At 33.0% G+C, this 19956-nt stretch overlaps 1 protein-coding gene and 1 non-coding gene across 2 annotated transcripts; both read left to right on the top strand.

Moving 5' to 3' along the window:
- The first annotated feature begins 4777 nt into the window (after positions 1 to 4777).
- Positions 4778 to 10747, top strand: LOC109793208 (protein LONGIFOLIA 2). Its single transcript, XM_020352674.3, has 5 exons — positions 4778 to 5805; positions 6286 to 6356; positions 6720 to 8837; positions 8967 to 9117; positions 9713 to 10747. The coding sequence occupies exons 1-5, from the start codon at positions 5661 to 5663 to the stop codon at positions 10537 to 10539; spliced, it is 3312 nt and encodes a 1103-aa protein (XP_020208263.1). The 5' UTR covers positions 4778 to 5660; the 3' UTR covers positions 10540 to 10747.
- A 2129-nt stretch (positions 10748 to 12876) lies between these two features.
- On the top strand, positions 12877 to 12948 carry TRNAT-CGU (transfer RNA threonine (anticodon CGU)). The gene has a single exon. It is a non-coding gene; the product is annotated as a tRNA-Thr (tRNA).
- The last annotated feature ends 7008 nt before the right edge of the window (positions 12949 to 19956 follow it).

The raw sequence follows: 19956 nt of genomic DNA, 5'->3' as shown, positions 1-19956 counted from the left end.
TAAGAGGGAGATTTTGAAAAAAGTTTTTCTATAGGAGTTGAAAAAGCTAAAGTTGGTGTAGGCAATCTGTTAATAATATGGACAACAGTGTCAAAAGCCTCTCCCCAATATTTTAAAGGCATGGAAGCATGAGCAAGTATACTTAACCCCATTTCTGTTATATGTCTATGTTCTCTCTCAGCATTGCCATTTTGTTCATGAATGTAAAGACAACTAATATGATGTAGGATGACATGTTCTTGCAAAAATTTTGTAAAGGCTATATATTCTTTGCCACCATCAGTTTGTATGCATTTGATTTTGTGATCTAATTGATTTTCTATCATGTTTTTAAAATGTATGAAACATGTTAATGCTTAAGACTTATGATGTAACAAGTAAATCCAGGTATACTTAGAATAAGCATTAATAAAGTTCATATAATACCTGCTTCCATTAGAGGATGGAATGGGAGAAGGTCCCCACAAGTCACTGTAGATCATTTGCAATGGAGCAGTAAAAGTAGTTGTAGAGGAAGAAAAGGGCAATCTATGTATTTTACCATAACAACATGCCTTACAAAAAGAAAAAGTTTTATTTGTTTGGAACAACCAAATTACACTTAAACATAGCATGAGTAACACTTCTTACATTTGCATGTCCTAACCTGCCATGCCAAATTCTATATAAGTCTTCCTTATTACTACTGTTTAAACCACTAATTAGTGAGTTACATGTTGGCACAAACTTAGTATTCACAATGTTGAGATCATCAAAAGCATAGAGACCATTGCGGAAATAGCCCTTCATGAGAACATCTCTAGTTTCCTGGCATTTGATATTGCATGTATTAGGGTGAAATTCAAAAAACACCTTATTATCTCTAGCAAATTGAGACACACTAAGCAGGTTTTTGGAAACAGATGGCATATGCATTAACTGATTCAAAAATAAAGGCTTAGCTGACTTAGAAGGATAGAAATAAGAATTACCAATGTATTGTATGGAGGAAGAATCTCCATTTGCCATTTTCAGCTTGGCCTCACCTTTGTAGGGTGTCTTACCCATGAGGTTGGATGCATCAGGGGTGACATGGTTTGTTGCCCCGGTATCCGGGTACCAAGATAGATCATATCATGTTTCTGGAACAGCCATTAATGCTGACATATTTGGGTGGTCATCAAGATTAGCCTCAGCGTTCATCACCTTGTTTTGAGACTCTGAGTAGGGACTTTGTTGTTGAAAAATTGGATTATCATTTTGAAAATTCACATTAAATCTATGGTAGCACTGGAGAGCTGTGTGACCAGGTTTTTGACAAACTTAACATTGCACCTTATGATAGCCACGACCATTGTTTCTGCCAAAACCTTTGCCACGACCTCTGTGATTGCTTCCTCCACGAAAATTTTATGGATTCTTGCTATAAAACCTAAATTCTTGATTCTTGCCAAATCGATTTTGAAATTGAGCCATATTTGCTTGAAGAGATTGCATTGCAAAACTATCAGATTCTTCTTTCTTTTGTCTCTCCAAGCGACTTTCAAGGGTAGCTAGGAGAGTTTCAATCTCGGTAACGGTATAGGGGTCAGTGCGGGAAATAATAGAGGTAACAAGAGAGTTGTATTCACTTGAAAGCCCATCAAGAATGATGGAGATGTGTTCAGATGGGTCAATTGGGGATCCAACAGAGGCTAGGGTATCAACAATTTTCTTGATTGATAAAAGATAATTGTTGAGAGAATCAGTTTTACGAATACCTTTGAGTTGGGTTTTCAATTGACATACCTTTGCGCGGGTTTGAGATTCAAAGTATGTGTGGAGGGATTTCCAGATTTGGTGAGCATGGTTGCAACCCACCATACGAACATGAAGAGTAGGAGACATTGAAGCAAGAAGCCAGGTATATACGATTTGATCTTGTTGCTCCCAATTGGCATAATCGTCAGAAATCTTACTAAGAGCCATAGTGTCGTTAACTTTGAATTTGTTAGGGATGCCACCATGAGAAGAAAAATCGATGAATTGTTGTAACTTGAAGGATTTGATGGTGCCTGAAGCCTACATCATCCATGTGAGGAAGTTTTCATCATCAAGTTTGACTGAGACAGGTACGATTGTTTGGATTGTGGAAGCTGTTGAAGAGTTCATTGTTTGCCCCAAGATCTTATTGCTCTTGATACCATGTAAGGATCAGAGAAGAGAGAAGAGAGAAGAGAAAAAAGAGAAAGAGAGGAAAGAGAGACGTATATTGCACCCGGTTACAAAGTCATTACAGAGTATATATGATATGTGTTTTTTTTTTTGTGTAAGTCTATGAGCTTAATGGGCTTTTAACTATATTCCCTTTACACTCTAAATACAATAGATTTATTTCACGACGAATCTCTTCCACCAAATTTTTTCATACTAATGATTATTGAACCCACTTATCATTCTTAAGAGACAATTATATGTGAATTATGACACTTATAATGTTGATAATTAAGCATATATAGTGTTAAATATAAAATGATATATATGTATATAATATAATACGAGCGTGTGTGCATACATATTCAACGGTCAACATCATTGTGGAATTAAATACATGGTGTTAGCTGAGGCTGCTTTAGGACTTTTTGGTATAGAGAATAATGGCCTCCATGTATGGTGACGTGTGTTTTAATGATGAATAAACTCATCAACGACAATAAATTTTATTGGCTGGCATCACAAAAAATACAGAAACCCTGAGAGAGAATCACGTTATAGCATGTATCATGTAACTTACAAGAATTTTGTTAATTTAACAATCTAATCCAAGTCAGAATATTAACAAACATTTGTCTTTTTTTCACAAAAAAAAAAACAGTGAATGTGTGAATGTTTGTAAAATAAGTAGTTTGACGTGAGTAATACTTCTTCATTAAGCATTCCCTATTGTACTACAATCCCTCCAAACTATAATATATTGAGGAATTAATTAATTAATTGCAATATCTTTAAGAATGAAAGAAATTCTTCCCCACCCCACCCCCACAAATAGGTTTGGCACTTATTTTTGCAACTATTTCAATGGGTCGACATATAAAAATTTTGTATTTAATCTTTGTCACATGCAAGAACTTTGCATTTAATGGAAAATTTTGTATTTGATCATTGTCACAAATAAAAATTCTTTAAAAATTAGCAAAAATTACGGTGCCATGAGTACTATTTTCAGCTTGTTAAGATATTAAAATCGTGCCCTCTCTCTATAGTGGGAATTATTATATTATTAATTATCCAAAGTTGTCTTCATCTATATGTATCAACTCTTGAGTATAGTGAAAAGGGTACTAGAAATAATAATAATAAAAATATATATACATATATGTATTATATATTGTATATATGTATAAATAATTTTTGCTGATGAAAATGGGATTGAGCCGTGAGCAAGTATAAGCCATTGGATAGAAATGGTGAAAAGGTGTAAGAGTGATTCAGTAGCTGACAACTGTTTGAAAAGGAAAGGTTGGACTTTGCACTTTGCAGCAGGTAACAAGTAATAAATAAAAGGAGAGAAGAAGAAGCATCCTTTTTGTTTGCTTCTAACTTTTCTTTTTTCACTTAAATTAATTATAAAGTGACACCTAATTCAGTTGTTTTACTTAAAAAAAAAGTTATTTTTATGGGTGCCTCATGATTTTCTTATTTAATTATGTGACACGGAGCACCCAAAAGAAAAGAAAAATGTGACATGGAGTTTCATTTTCAGATTTGTGTTTAGAAAAATACATTTATCAAAAAAGTATTAGTGCGTGTTTGATTTTTATTTTTAAACGTAATTTTTTCTTCTCTTTATATTTATATGTAAGTTTATGTAAAAATTCTTATTTATTATTGCTAGTTAAACATGATTTTCTACGTTTCAACCAAATACAAACACACGGTTAGTACCTTCCTTCATTTGATTTCAATTTATTACTTATAATGTATAATATTTTATAAACATGTTTTCTATATAAAATATTTATTGATTACTAGAAAATCTTGGTTGACTAATATTTCTTTTTTTAATCACGTCTTTTCAATAATAAAACTCAGATCAAAATTTTATTTTAAAAAATTGAATTCAATACTATTTGAATAAAAAATAATTTCTTAGTATATAATATTAATTTTTATTAAAGCATTAAATTTTTATTTGAATTATTTAAATTAATTTATAAATATTTTATTAGAAGACTCATTTATTTATGTTACAGACCACTGAGTTATGAGTTCCATTAACATTTAAATAAGATCTCAAATTTATATATTGTAGATGAAAAAAAGTAATAAGAATAAATTCTATTTGATTTTAATTTAATTTTTTTTCATGAAAAAGAAAATGTTGATAATAAGAACAAAAAGTGTTAATAAAAAATTCAAAAATTAAAAGTAAAAATTGAATTTTTTTGAAAAATTAATACAAGTGTATTCAAGAATTTAAAAGTGAAAATAAACAAAAATTTAAAGTTTATAAACATATTTAACTTTTTATAAAAATAAAAAAATAAAAAATAAAATAAAAAATAAAAAAAAATAAGTTGTATGTTTCACACATCCTACCCACTCTTTCTCTCTCTAGATTCTATCCTGACAATATCACATGCACATGCAGACAGCTCCACACCCACACATCTTCATCCCACATGGATCATGGACTTGTGAATTGTGATCTATTAGATCATATGTGACACTGGTCCCACACAAACATTTCTCACCCTCTTCCTCCCATTAACAATTTCATAAAAAACAATATTAAAATAAAGGAATACCTCTGTGCCAGCTCTAACCAGATTGTTATTGCACATTCTTATCATACCCCAAGAAAAATAAAATTAAAAAAAAGACCCTTTTTCTCTTATCTCCCTCTTTCCTCACATTCAGACAGACACCTTTGCACTTTGCATTGGCATTAGTCTCATTTTTTGTGTTCCAAGCCATTGTTTGTTCCTCTGCTAATTTTTCGTCCAAGAGGGTGTTTGGTTACTCTCTCTCTTTATCTGCATTGTCTGGTTTGATTTGAGGAACCCAACAAGGTTTTCTTTCAAGAGCTTTCTGTGGCATTCCCTTTCACCTTGCAGTTTTCCTTGGCTTTTGCAAGTGCTGAGGAGGTTGGGGGAAATGCTTTGACAACCCAGAATTGGACTATGAGTTTCAATGAGATAAAGTTGTTAACTTTATGTTTGTGAGAATCCGAATCTGGTGAAATTGGCTGGAGGGTGTGTTCTGTAGTTTTACCAGAAATTGTTTACTTGCAACTGGGAAAGCATCTTTCTGAATCCATTTTGGGACTACAGAACTGTGGGAACTGTTTCATTCTTTTTGTAATTATCAGGGTTAGGACTGCATAAATTGAGGCATGCACTAAGATTTAAGGGTGAAGGAAAAGAGAGGAGGTTTATTACTTTATTTAGTTTATCTTTAAGCACAATGGATTTTGTTTTGGGATGGTGATGGTCCCTTTGAGCTGGTGAAGTTCTGGATTCTGTATTGTTCTATTTGTAGTAGAAACATAATTATTTTTTCCCAGAAGGGGTTTGCACTTTGCGTATTGTGTAAGTAGATTTAAGAGTATTAAAGCAAACAACTTTTATGAAGAGGGTGTAAAATTGATTGTGGTGGTTGAGGGTGAAGGGTCTAGTTCAATTGAAGAAGAAAAGGTTGATATGGCAGCAAAGCTCCTGCATTCTTTAGCAGATGACAACCCAGATCTGCAGAAGCAGATAGGATGCATGACTGGGATTTTCCAACTCTTTGATCGAAACCATATTATCACGGCTCGCCGCATTAGCCAGAAGAGGCTTCCTTCTGGTATTCCCCTAAACAGGAACATGTTCAATTCTGCTAATTCAGTTGTGTTTCTTGTCTTTTGTTTTTTCTCTTTGTCAATCTCTGAAATGATTTATCATTTGAGCTGTTATCTTTAGTGATAATTCTGACTACTAATTGATTATCAGTGTTAATTACATTTGCATGCTCAGGTTTTTCTTTTAAGAGTTAGGAGACCCGGGGGGAAGGGGGGGGGGGGGGGGGTGTTTTGGGATTTTTTTTTTAACTTTAGTATCAAATGATATTATGAATTTTCTCTGTATTCAATTACAATACAAGGTGTGGATAAGATGTCTGTAATAAATTATTTGGAGAACTTCAAGTTCAATCTGAATCTTTATTGTGTTGTATACGGTGATCCTCTGAGTGAAATGGTCAGCTCATGTCAATTGCATTATTATTGTTGGTTTTCATTTTCATTAGGATATGTCAACTTCCATCTAATGCTTCTTTTTTCATTAGGTAATTCGCATTTCAGTGATGGCAGCTTGGAAAGAGATTCTGATAACATACACCATCGACAAACATCAACTGTAAGAACCTTCTTTTCACCCTCATTTTTTACAATTTTTTTTTTATTGTTTTGCTGTTAAAAGTTTATTGAATCGGGCTTTAAATTGAGGCAGGAATGTTTTGCTTACCATAGCAAGTATGCATTTTCTGTTCCTATGATATTTGGAAATAAATGTTGAAGGTTGATATTTGAGATTTTAGAATTATTTTCAAGATTTAACATCTCCTGGACTTCTGCACAATCATTTGAATTCTGTATTTTTTGGAAAGAAATTCACATACAGATACTTTCTAATGCTGATGCATGTGTTTGTAACTATCATGAAGAATGAAAAGTGCACATGAAACTGGACTAATAATGCAGCATACTGAATTCATTGCAGGATACCAACTTAAACAAGGGTGTGAATGAAAGGCAAAGAATTTCAACTGAATCATCAAGAGCATCATTCTCTTCTTGTTCATCATCAGTGTCGTCTCTGGACTGCAAGGCTGAAGCAGATGCCCCATTTGATCGGATTCTTTTTCCTGAAACTCCTTCAAGAGATGTAGTTATGAACCAACCAACCATCTCTCCCCATTTTGGATGTCAGTCCCTTGACCTGAGGGATGTGGTGAAGGATTCTATGTACAGGGAAGCGCGAGGTTTTTCAGTCAAGACTACAGCCAAAGAGGAATCTGCCATTAATGCCGCAAAGCACAGGGATTCACCGCGACCTATTCAGATGTCTAAATCTGTTGATGGATCTTACAGAGTTGGAATAGATGGAAAACAAAGTGTGCCTATTGATCTAAAGGAGTCGATCCGAGTCCTTGCTAAGCTTAGAGAAGCACCTTGGTATCATGCAGAAACCAAAGAACCTCCAAGATCATCACATGAAGTAAAAGATGGACACTGGCATTCCATTTCAAAGGATGCTCCTTGGTTTGCTTATGAAGGAAAAGAAATAAGCCGTTTATCTTTTGAATCACGAGATACCATTAAATCCACACCAAAGCTAAAAGAGCTTCCTAGACTTTCACTGGATAGTAAGGAAGGCTCGTTGCGCACTTACAGTTCTGACTCAAAACCCAGTCACCTCTCAAGGAACATTTACAGTGGCACATCCACCTCAAATGACAAATTCTCAATCCCACAACAATCTTCAGCGACCCCGAGTCGTCCACCTAGTGTTGTGGCTAAATTAATGGGCTTGGAAGCGTTACCAGATTCCTCTTTGGCTGTTGACACTCAATCAAGTTCAACTGAAGCTTACTCAGCACAAGATAATGGCCAGTTTCCTAGATCATCAAAAAATGGACTCACCAGGCCACTCCGAATTTCTAATTCTCCGAAAATCTCATTGAAAGACCCAACTTCCCCACGGCGAAAGAATCCTGATCTGGTTATGAAACCCATCTCAAGTTCAAGAGTTCCCATTGAACCAGCACCATGGAAGCAGCAGGAAGGAAATCGAAGCTCCCAGAAACCGAGTTTAAGGACCTCAAAGGCTTCAGCAAGAGCACCAGAATCCTTTCCTTCAGTTTATAGCGAGATAGAGAAGAGATTGAAGGATCTTGAATTCAAACAATCTGGAAAAGATCTCAGAGCACTAAAACAAATACTTGAAGCAATGCAAGAAAAGGGGCTATTAGAGAGCAGAAAAGAAGAAGAGGCTCCAAATGTTGTTGGAAGTCAAAGTGTCTATGAACCAAAAACTACCAACCAAATTCAGAATACCAGGTCAGTAAGGCAACCAAACACTCAGAGAAACAATTTTCTATCTTCCACACTCAAGGGGTCTGACACAGTAAGGGGTTTTGAATCCCCAATAGTGATAATGAAACCAGCAAAACTTGTTGAGAAAACTGTCATTCCTGCTTCTTCAGTCATTCCAATTAGTGGCCTTTCTGGTTCCCAGAAACACCAGAATGGTGGTGTATGTTTAGATAATAAAACTGGTACATCTGCTACTCGAGTAGCTAAAGATCAGTCTCCCAGAAACAATCACCGGGATGTGTCTGCCAGTTCCACTGATAAGAAAGCAGGTAGTAGTAAGAGTACAAGATCAGTACAATCTCAAGCTAGGTCTCAACAACTTCCCAAAGAAAATAACCAAAATTCAGTGAAGCACTCAGGATCAGTGAGCCCGAGATTGCAACAGAAGAAGTTGGATTTAGAGAAGCGGTCTCGTCCACCTGCTCCACCATCAGATTCAAGCAAACCAAGAAGACAATCTGGTAAGAAGGCCCCAGAATTGGGTTCCCCAGGTGGAAAACTGAGACCCAAAACCCTCAACTTGCAGCATAGTGACGAGCAACTGAGTGAGATAAGCAATGAATCATATTCAAGAAGTTTAAGTTGCCAAGGGGATGAAATTTCTCTGCAATCAGACAGTTTAACTGTCTACTCAAAGATGGATATGGAAGTTACAAGTAGTTTACAATCTGTTGAAATTGATGACAGCCAAAGCCCATCTTTGAAGGCTGTGAAGCAACTGATTTCAGAGACAGTGCAGAAAGTAGGTGTCAATTTCATCTCTCTATAATCGTGCTTTCTGATTAGTACAACATGATGAAATATTAAATTTTAACAAATAGCGTATTCCCTTTATGAGTTGATAACGTGTACATTTTGCTTATTGCTCCAGAAATCAACTACAAGGTTGGATGAGGATGAGACAGTTGCAGAACTTGCCACAGATGCCCCAGAACATCCAAGTCCTATCTCAGTTCTTGATGGTTCTGTGTACAGAGATGATGTGCCATCCCCAGTAAAGCAGATATCTGAAGATTCAAAAGGTAAGTTTGTCTTTTAAATAAACATAAAATAGATAAGATCCAGATCATGTCTAATGACCGTATTAAATAAGTTGTAGGACAAATTCTTGTTTCACAATCAGTTCAGCATTAAGATGGCTTGCAATTTTGTATCTAACTTTATCCTTTCTATTTTTAAAATGTTTCCTCAAGTAGGAGATTGAAAATTTTTCTTTCATGAGGGACTATGTTGATCATGCTTGCATTGGAACTTGTGCATCAAAATTAATGTAACATTTGTCCCTACACATGATATTGCTTCCATTGGATCCCTGAATTTCTGGTTTTAATGTATGCACGCCAAGAATTAATCACTGCAAAGGCAATAATGGAATTGGTACCACTACTAGTACCAGCTAGATAAAAATGCTCTCGCGCCAGACATAATAATTGAAATTGATATAGGCCATGGCATTATGAAACCTTTGACTTTGTACATTCTCCCTTGCTTCATTTGCATGTCCTGAAATTTGGCCTGAAGATTTGACCGATAGATCTTCCTTGTATGTGCCATATGATTGTCCTAAATTATGTGATTATTTTTTCACCTATCTAACTGTAAGATCAAATTCTGCAGCTGATGATGCTCAAGAATCTAAAGAAGATGAGACTAAAGATCAGTGGGACTCTGTAGATAGCCTTTCATTTAACAGCGCAGGATCCGGCGAGATCAATCGCAAGAAATTACAGAACATAGACCACCTTGTTCAGAAGCTTCGACGGCTGAACTCCAGTCATGACGAAGCCAGAATCGATTACATTGCTTCCCTATGTGAAAACACAAATCCAGACCACAGATACATCTCTGAAATATTATTAGCTTCAGGCCTCTTACTGAGAGATCTGAGTTCTGAGTTGATGACATTTCAACTTCACTCATCGGGTCACCCCATTAACCCTGAGCTGTTCCTTGTCTTGGAACAAACCAAGGCAAGTAGCTTGCTTCCAAAAGAAGAAACCGGGCCCGGAAAAGATGCTTGTATGAAGCTGAACAAAGAGAAATTTCACAGGAAACTAATCTTTGATTCTGTGAATGAGATTCTTGGTGCAAAATTTGGCTCCTCCCCAGAGCCATGGTTTCAGCCGAACAGCAACAAACTGACAAAGAAAACCTTGAGTGCTCAAAAGCTGCTTAAAGAACTATGCTTTGAGATTGAAAAGATTCAAGCCAAGAAGCCAGAATGCTGCTTTGAGGATGAAGATGATGGCCTGAAAAGCATTCTGTGTGAAGATGTTATGCATGGCTTAGAAAGTTGGACAGATTTTCATGGTTATTTACCTGGGGTTGTGTTGGATGTTGAGAGACTGATATTTAAGGACTTAGTAGATGAGGTTGTGATTGGTGAGTCAGCTGGTTTGAGACTCAAGCCATCAGTTAGGCGCAGGAAGCTATTTGGAAAGTAGTTTGTTCAGTTCTTCCCTTTCTCACTGATATTAGATCTATATAATTTTCTTCTCATTTGCTTATATAAAGTTTTCTTCTGTCAAGGCATATAAGTTTGCTTGTTAGAGCTTTCATTATTTATTTTTTTGCTAAGGTGTAAAGAAATTTGAGTTACCATGGGTTTATGGCATACATAATACATAAAAACTGAAAGTTCCTTATGTGAAACATCCTTGTCTCTTCTCTATTCACCCAAATTTAGTTAAGGTGTGTTTGAATAAATTTCTTCAAATGTACTTCTAGAAGAGAAAAATAAGTAGGAAAAATAAAATAAGTTTCTACATTAGTTAAAATTAACTTATTGTAGAAATTTTCTCTTATTAATTTTTTCAAAAACTTATCTTTAATTAGTATTATAGTCCGTACAAATACAAAAGTTAAATATTTATTATATATAACTAAAGTTTATAATAAATTATATATATATACAAATAAATATTATATTTAAATATATAAATCATATTTAAATTTTGTATGAGTACATATTATTTTAAAAATATTAAAATTTAATTTATAAATAATTATGATAAATAAAAATTGAATTAGATAAAAAAATTAATATAATTCTTAAAAACTTCCTCGTCAAATAAATTTTTTTAAAAATATTCTTATACAAGATAGAAATTTATGTTTAATATATAAGATTGATTTATGTATAAGTTAATTATAAATTTTAATCTATAGATAAGTCTATTATTTATTTTTTTTAGAAGTACTTTTGAATAAATTTATTCAAATAGACTCTTAATGACATAATCTCTATCTTTCATGTCATTAATACGTTACAACTTAGTAGCTTCCCGAGCTAGAAACAAGCAACTGAGGAAATTAGCAATAGACCTTCAACCGTTACTCATTGAACATGGTAAAAGTCTCAGGAATATTAGAAAATAAACCTTGGATCTTACCACTGAATGATGCATAACATAAACACGTTTTCATTGCACAATTTGATTACAGAATGTTTCCATGTTCATAATCTTGATCTAATGGTGGAGAGAAAAGAATGACGTGACTACCTCATCACAAGGGCTTTTCCACACTTGTGCATGCATTAAACCATCTAATGAAATAAGAATAAGATAAGAAACCATAATTGGTGAAACATATCCAATTTTGTATATTAATGTATTAAGGATACATTTGACACGTCATTTTAGTTATTTTTTTAGTTTTTTTTATTAGTTGAAAATTTTGTTTGACCTATTAATACTTAATAGTGTTTGAAAAGGGTTATACCCTGAAAAGTAAAGAAATTATTTTTATTAGCATAATGAAAGTATAACATAAGCACGTTGTTTTTACTTTATTCTAAAGATTGATTTAAAATATTTGAAGATATAGTAAGAGCTAAATCCCTAAAAAAAAACGTAGAAGCGCTTAATAGTAGAATACACGATAATACGATATGAAAAAAATATAAATGAAACTAAAAAAATGCAATTACAATAATTTATCTATAAATTAAAAATTACAACAGATTAAAATGAATTAAAAAATCTAAAATTATGACACATAAAATATATTTTATCAGTAAAATAAATAAAAATTTATCTGTAAAAATACATATAAAGATATTCATTTATGCCATTTTACATTATCTAATACTCCAATAAATAATTTTATTAAAAATTTGTAATTCAATAAGATAACAACAATTTTGATAATGAAGTCTTTAGGTGAGAAGCTTGTAAGTTGTAACCATGAAAACATGGTGCTTTCTAGTTTCTACAATGAAGAACCAACGTGTGGTTGACCACGGAGAACTTATGGTACATCACCTGAATTTTATTTTAGGCTTAAATATATTTTTAGTCCTTCATATTTAAGACAAATTTATTTTTGGTCCCTCAAATTTAAAACTGTTGTTTTTAGTCCCTGTAATTTTCAAAAATCTTGTTTTAGTCCTTTAAGTCACCAATAACATATTTAAAAGTGACTAATTAAGATAGTTATGCAATATGACCTGGATTTAATGTGATATTTTCACTAATAGGGACACAAATAGGTAGATTTTATGCAATAATGTTTGATAAATTTCTTAACAAAATTTGAATATAAGGACTAAAATAAGATTTTTTGAAATTACAGAGACTAGAAATAACAATTTTAAATTTAAGGGACCAAAAACAGATTTACCCTAAATTTAGAAACTAAAAAACATATTTAAGCCTTTATTTTATTAAGTTAAATATTGTTCTATGCACGAGGTGAACGATTGGTGTAAGATTAGGTTCGAGTGATAGTGAAATTATTAAATGGGTAAGTAAAGCCTAAGTAAGAAGCTTTTCAACAAAGCCTCCGTAGCATAGTGGTAGTGCGTTCGCTTCGTAAGCGAAAGATCGCGAGTTCGATCCTCGCCGGGGGCTTTGATATGTCTATTTTGTTTTAATTTAATTGATTGAGGTTTATATACCAAACATTTGGATTGGGCTTCACCAAAAAAAAAAATATTATATTGATTGGGCTTAAAAATACAATCTTCATCTCATCCCAAATTGTAATAATGTTTTTAGCTAAATTATACTTTTATCCTTCTATTTATTTTTAAGAATTAATTTGATCTTTTAATATTTTAAAAATATTTCATATTATTTTTTAGTCTAAATTGATACTAAAAGTATTAATGAAATCGAATGGAAAACAACATTGAATATCATTTTAAAAATTTGATGATTAAATTGAATTATTTAAAAATAGTATGATCAAATTGAATATTTCATAAATAAGAGGATTAAATTGAACAAAAATTTATGTAATATTTTTTTATCCAGATAAATTTGAATCAGGTTTTATCTATTTAATAATTTATTTTATTAAATAATTCCATCATTTTGTGATCATTTTCTTTTTAATTCTAGATACTCAATTTGTTGTCATTTATGATATTGTTAAGGTAACTAAAAAAATTTAAAATTTATCTAGACAAAAAAATATTTGATAGATTTTTATTCAATTTGGTCCTACTATTTTTAAAATTTTCAATTTGGTTCCATTATTTTTAAAATGATCAATTTGGTCATCCAATTTTCAAAAAAATGTTCAATATTATATTTTCATCTAATTTTATTAACATTGTTGGTGTTAATTTGGACAGAAGAGTAACATTGAACATGTTTTAAAAATTAAAGGACAAAATGAACCTTTTAAAATTAGTAAAATTAAATTAAATTTTAAAAATAAGTAGAGGAACTAAAATATAATTTAGTCTAATACTTTGTTATTCACACCTCTTGCACTATGTTTCCACTTTCAAACTTTATTTTTTTACTAATATTATTTTTATAGAAACAAGTTTATGTTTTGTTAAATTATTTTTTTAAAAATTTAACACAATATAAACATGAATTTGTTGCCTCAAACCTTTTTGTCTAGTTTTGGTTTAATCAAGGAAAAAAAATCAAGAAGGCATAGTAAGGGGGTAAGAGAAGAAGTGAAAAGGTAGTAGAGGAAGAAGGAGTATATATATATATATATATATATATATATATATATATATATATATATATATATATGGGTATGTAATAAAGGAGTGAGAACTAGCAAGAGAAAAAATGGGTGAAGATAATATGGGTATGTAATAAAATCATTTATTCTAGTTGATTTATATGGCAATGTACAAGCAACAAACTAGAGCTTGTGTGCTCATTTTTTATTTATTATGATGATAGTTATAGAATAGCGAGATAAGTTGATATGATCCGATCCACGAAAAGAAGAATTACGATCATTTCCAACAAATGCATCATCATTCCAAACAATTGAAAATCCGTAATGCGCAACAATAAATGGAAGAATGCAAAATAGAGAAGGAATGATTGAACACCACAATCTAAGTGGATAAATGAGTCAATAAGGATTCGTTACAAAGGTTTATCCTTTTGATTAGAACCAACTTCTTTGATAAGAGCAAAGAGACAAATTTTTCTTAAGAGATAGCAATCTCATATATTTGTCTTCCAAAACTATTTACATTGATGAGATTAGCCTATTTACACATTGGCTCTTGGAATAGTGTGTCAAACACTCTAAAGAGGCCTAAAGGAGGCCCTAAAAACAATTCAAAAAGTAGTTAACTTCGTGCCAAAATCACTCATTGGTCATGTTTGGTCACCCAATGGTTGTAAGAAAAGTTGCTCTTGGTACAAAAATCATCCAACAATTAGTTTGGTCACCCAACAATTGTAAGAGGAGTTGTTCTTGACACAAAAATCGGCCAACAATTAGTTTAGCGTCCTATCAATTCAAAAATATTTACAAGCACCTTTAGGTTGGAATTCTTCTTGCAGTTCCTGCTAATGTACTTTGAGTGATCCAATCAACTCATCCATCTAGAGCATCTTTAGATCCTTGGCTTCTTGAATCGTTGTAATCTTTGGTCTCCATATTTTTAGTAGACTTCTTAAGATTCTTTTTATCTTCTTATGTGTGATGTGCTTTTCTCCTAAATCATTTCACTCGTTTAGTATAACAATGAATTTGTTATACATGTTTATGGATTCCTGTTCTTAGATTTTAAACATTTCAAATTGGTGAGTCAAAATGTTTACTTTAGAGTCTTTTACCTGATTTATTACTTCATGTGCTACTTTGAGCTTTTCCCATATTTCTTTTTTTGTGTGCATTCTCTCACTTTATGATACTCAGATCTATTGAGTGCATATGTGAAATATAATTTTGCTTTAACATTCAACAAGTATATGGATTCTTCTTCAACATTCCATTCTTGTTTTGGATTTGCTATAATAACCCTTGTATCCAAAGTTTTCTTTGGTATGTATGACCCTTTTTCTACTATCTCAAGTAGATCTACATCCTTTGAGTCTAGAAATAGCTTCATCTTATCCTTCTAGTAGTAATAATCCTTTCCATCAAAACTTGGAGGTTTGTTTGTTGAAGCACCCTCTGGAATGAATATTGTTGGATGTTAAACAACCATTTACTTTCTTAGGATCTTCTCTCCTACATTGTTAGGTGTATTCAACTCTAGGAGCCAAGCTTTGATTCCAATTGAAGTAAATGTTAGCCAACAAGAAGGGGGTTGAATTATGGATTTCTTAAAATTCAAGTCTTTGTGAAATTTTGATACTCAAAAGCTGATGCTTATGAGGATTTTAAAAGATTTAGTTAGCTTCTAAATTATTTCTTATAAAATAGTCCTTTAGAAGCTTATGCTTCTAATGGTATAAAAGTAATACTTTCTTTGAAAACTCCTTTAACAGGTTATATCCATAACAGATAAATATATATACAAAGGTTATAAGTAGTGATAAATAATTAAAACACGTAAAGGAGATAGGTTAAGAGAGATTGAAAATAAAGATTTATCTTGATTCATTCAACCTTGGGCTCCATCTAGTCCTCACACGTTTTGACATTTTTCCTATGATCAGTAGCAACTACTCTAATTACAATCACCTGTTGGATTTTCCCTACATAAACCAACACATTAAGTAGAATTGTTAGTACTCTTTGAGATTACTCTTCTATGATTATTCATTGTATCTAATAATTCGTCATTATTAAAACATTTATGTGGCAGGATTCAACAGGATGGGCTTTGGCTCATTGGGTGACCAAAATCCTATTGAGATTGTCGTTGGGTGGTCTAGAGTTCATTGAGCGACCATATCATTCTTGGGTTCTATCGTTGGGCGCATTATGTGTTGCCAAGCAAGCCCTCAAATTAAAGTACTACCACATAGTCATATTCTCACAGGGCAATAATCATGTCACTAAGCGAGAATGAGATTTTGGACATGTTTTTCACTCATGAATAAGCTTTGGGCAACGTATCATGTTGATCGTTGAGCGAGAACAGGGTTTTCACTCAAGAAAACTTAATTTCTTACTTCAAATTCAACCATCAAACTATATAATCTCAACATAAAACTTATGAATCATCACCTATACATATCATACAACTTATATCACCAATAAAACACCATAAGAAACTAGTTAATAATTCAAGAATGTCAATTCTTCTTCAAACCATCATAAGCAACAAAAAACCTCACACCAAAGGATATCATCCTCATTTCAACACCTAAGCCACCAATATGCAAGATCAAAACAACAATAATGTATACAACACAAAAGATTAATCTACAAGCTTCTTTTTCCTCAATTACTCTACAAATCAAGGAGAAGGAAAGAAACCAAAAAATACTACGCCTTTCATACAACTACTTCTCTCTCTGTCTCTGTCTCTCTTTCTCTCTTTGTAATTTTTAGTTCCTTAGCCTTGAATATCTATTTAGGCAACACAAACACTACTTAGGGGAAGGATCTGAATGCTCCTATATATGAAGTCAATAAAAGAGAAGAAACTCTAAACAACTAAATTCTCAAGAATTTCTTAATCCTTGGAATTTTAAAAAACACCTCAAAATAACATAGCAACACCTATACGTATAAATAACACAATATGCGATATATAAAGCATTCAACATAGAACACAATGTTACAAATAGCACAATCCCTAAAGATTGATAAGTTGAGAAAGATCTGTCATTTTGAATTAAGAAATTAAAAAATAAGGACAAATAGTAGCTCTTAAGAACTTAAAGAGAGTTGTTTTTCTTAGAAAGTGTAGAGTTTCTTTTCGAAAAGAGTGAAAACTAATTATAAAATCAACATTTGACCTATTATAATATGGACCAAGAGGTTAGTAAAGCCCAAAGATAAGTTAAAATAAATCATTTTCATGTAAACTCATTATAAGTCAAGTTAACATAGTAACTAAAATTGCTTAAGCTCAATTTAATACAAATGGAAAGGCCCAACAAAAACGCATATAAAATATATCTAATCTATTAATTCTTCTCAAACTCTTCAAAGTGCAACTCCTGTGGTAATTCTCCATTACGAAGATGGGATGTTGCGACTTTTATGTCAATTGTACAAATAATAGACATATATAGAAAGTCATTTTTAAGTTAGTTGTCTCCTTACTCAACATAGAATGACTAAAACTAAATCATTTATTTTATAATCAACATAATAGAACATATATTATTTACAAAAATGTCATCACATTTTTTATTATGTCAGTTTTGACATAATTAACGTGAATATAACAATATAAAATAATATTTTTCACGAGTGTCAGTTGATGATTTACTAACGAATAATATGGTCTCGTTAAATGTTTTTATTTCAGTCCTTCAATTGATCAATGACTTGGCAATACAATATACTTGTAGTAGTTTGATTTTGTAATGTACCTTTGTTAGGGAGAAGAGAGAAGAGGAAGAAACTGAAAAATACTTTTATTGCTGAATCTAAAATCTGCTTACACAAAGGAAAGAGAATAACTTATATATAATACTAAGTCCCCAAAATCCTAACAAAATTATGATTTTGGTCATTCTCCTTATTATCCCCTTGCAAACTCAATGTGATTTTTGTTTCACATTGAGTTTGGGTCTTAACTCCAAAAAGGCACTTGATGAAGGTGCCTTGGTAAGTAAATCTGCAACTTGAAAACGAGCTGGTACATGTTTAACAATTAATTCTCCTCTTGCAACCTTTTCCCGGATATACCATAAATCCAATTCAAAGTGTTTGGTTTTGCTATGTAAAATTGGATTCACAGATAAAAGCACAGCTCCTTGATTATCACACCAAATTAGTGGAACTCTAGTGATGGAAATCTACAGTTCAATGAGCAAGTTTTAGATATAAGGAAATTTTGAAGCTACTACTGATAAGGATATAAATTTAGCTTCAGTACTAGACTTGGATATCACTCTTCATTTCTTTGTTGTCTAAGAGACAATATTGTTTCCTAAGTACATGCAGTAACCAAAAGTTAACCTCAAGTCATTTGGGTCAGAGGCCCAATCACTGTCACATAAAGCATAAATGTTAAGATCATTTGTTTTGTTAAAATGTAGACAATAATCAATGGTGCCATTTAAATATCGAAGTATCCACTTTGCAGCAGTCCAATGAACTTCAAGAGGATTATGCATTGTAGACCCCTAAAATTGTCCGGGTAGGAAATAAAGCTTGAAGACTCTTGAGGACTGAAGGAAAGTCAGCCAGAAGGACTCATGGAAGGCCCTAGGAGGATTCTCTGTAGGTCTAGAGGTCTTGTAATAGCTCAAAATAAGGAAGTGGAGGGAATGAAGCCCAATACGGCCTCCCAAAAGTTCAGTACGGCCGTATTGAACATTTTGAACTACAATACGGCCGCACTGAACTCAATACGGCCGTATTGAGGTTTCTTGAACTTCAATACGGCCGCACTGAACTCAATACGGCTGTATTGAGGTTTCTTGAACTTCAATACGGCCGTACTGAATTCAATACGGCCGTATTGTAGTTCAAAACTTCAATACGGGCCGTATTGACTCCAGGGCCCGTATTGCGCCTGTTCCCTATAAATAAGACGTCATTTGGACGTCATTCCACACTTTTACACTGAGTTTTAACCCTCTTCTTGAGTATTCTGGGTTTTTTTGAGCAGTGCTCTGCCTAGAAATCACTCGGAGAGTTGATCCGACAAAGTTCTCGAGTTCTGAGCTTTTTGCTTGAGTCTCGAACTGAGTCGAAGGGAAATCCTCCGGATTTCCATAGTTAAAATTTTCTAGGAGGGAGCGAGCGGGCTTGTAGAGCGAGGGAACGCCAAAAAGCTTCCCAGTTTTACTTGAATATAAAAGCACGCTTCAAAGGTTTCTTCTTAAGACCTTCCTTTTACTGCTTTCTGTGTGTATATTTAACTGTCATCATGTAGATAGTTAAGTTATAATTGTTTAGAATAAATAGGGGTAATTTAGTAATTTCGCACTATTATTTTTAGAAATAATCTGTCATAGGGAACCCGAAAGGGGCGCTGTGGGGTGCTAACACCTTCCCCACGCGTAACCGACTCCCTTACCCGACTCTGGTTGTCATGGCCGAAGTCGATTTTTGAATCGATTGCCTTAAACTTCTTTTTCCAATGTTTTGAGTAAAACATTGGTGGCGACTCCATGAACCCTTCCTTTTTATGAAAACCGCTAATCCATGGAGGGTCCCGCTTGGGATTAACATGGATTGGTGAGCCTTTTAATAAAATTGCTCGTTTGACAAGGTCTCAGTTTGAGAATAAGTCATTCTAGCAATCCATATTTTTAAACAAATAAAAGAGTCCAACCATCCTTCGCGAATGCCGAAAGCCCGTTTCGGGCCGGTGGCGACAGATGGCGACTCCACTGGGGAATTTTGCTCCGAGAGTCAGTCCCATTTAGTGACAGATTATTTTTAACAAATAATAGTTAAAATTACTTCATTACCCCTTGTTTGTATGATAACATGCTTTATTTATATGACTTTAATAACTGTTGTATGTTTAGTTTCTGCAATTGTTTGAAATATAAATTGCACACAAA

Source organism: Cajanus cajan, chromosome 6 (assembly GCF_000230855.2).
Source record: "Cajanus cajan strain Asha chromosome 6, NIPB_CcT2T_4, whole genome shotgun sequence".
Lineage (NCBI taxonomy): Eukaryota > Viridiplantae > Streptophyta > Magnoliopsida > Fabales > Fabaceae > Cajanus > Cajanus cajan.
This window is presented reverse-complemented; position numbering and strand designations above follow the sequence as displayed.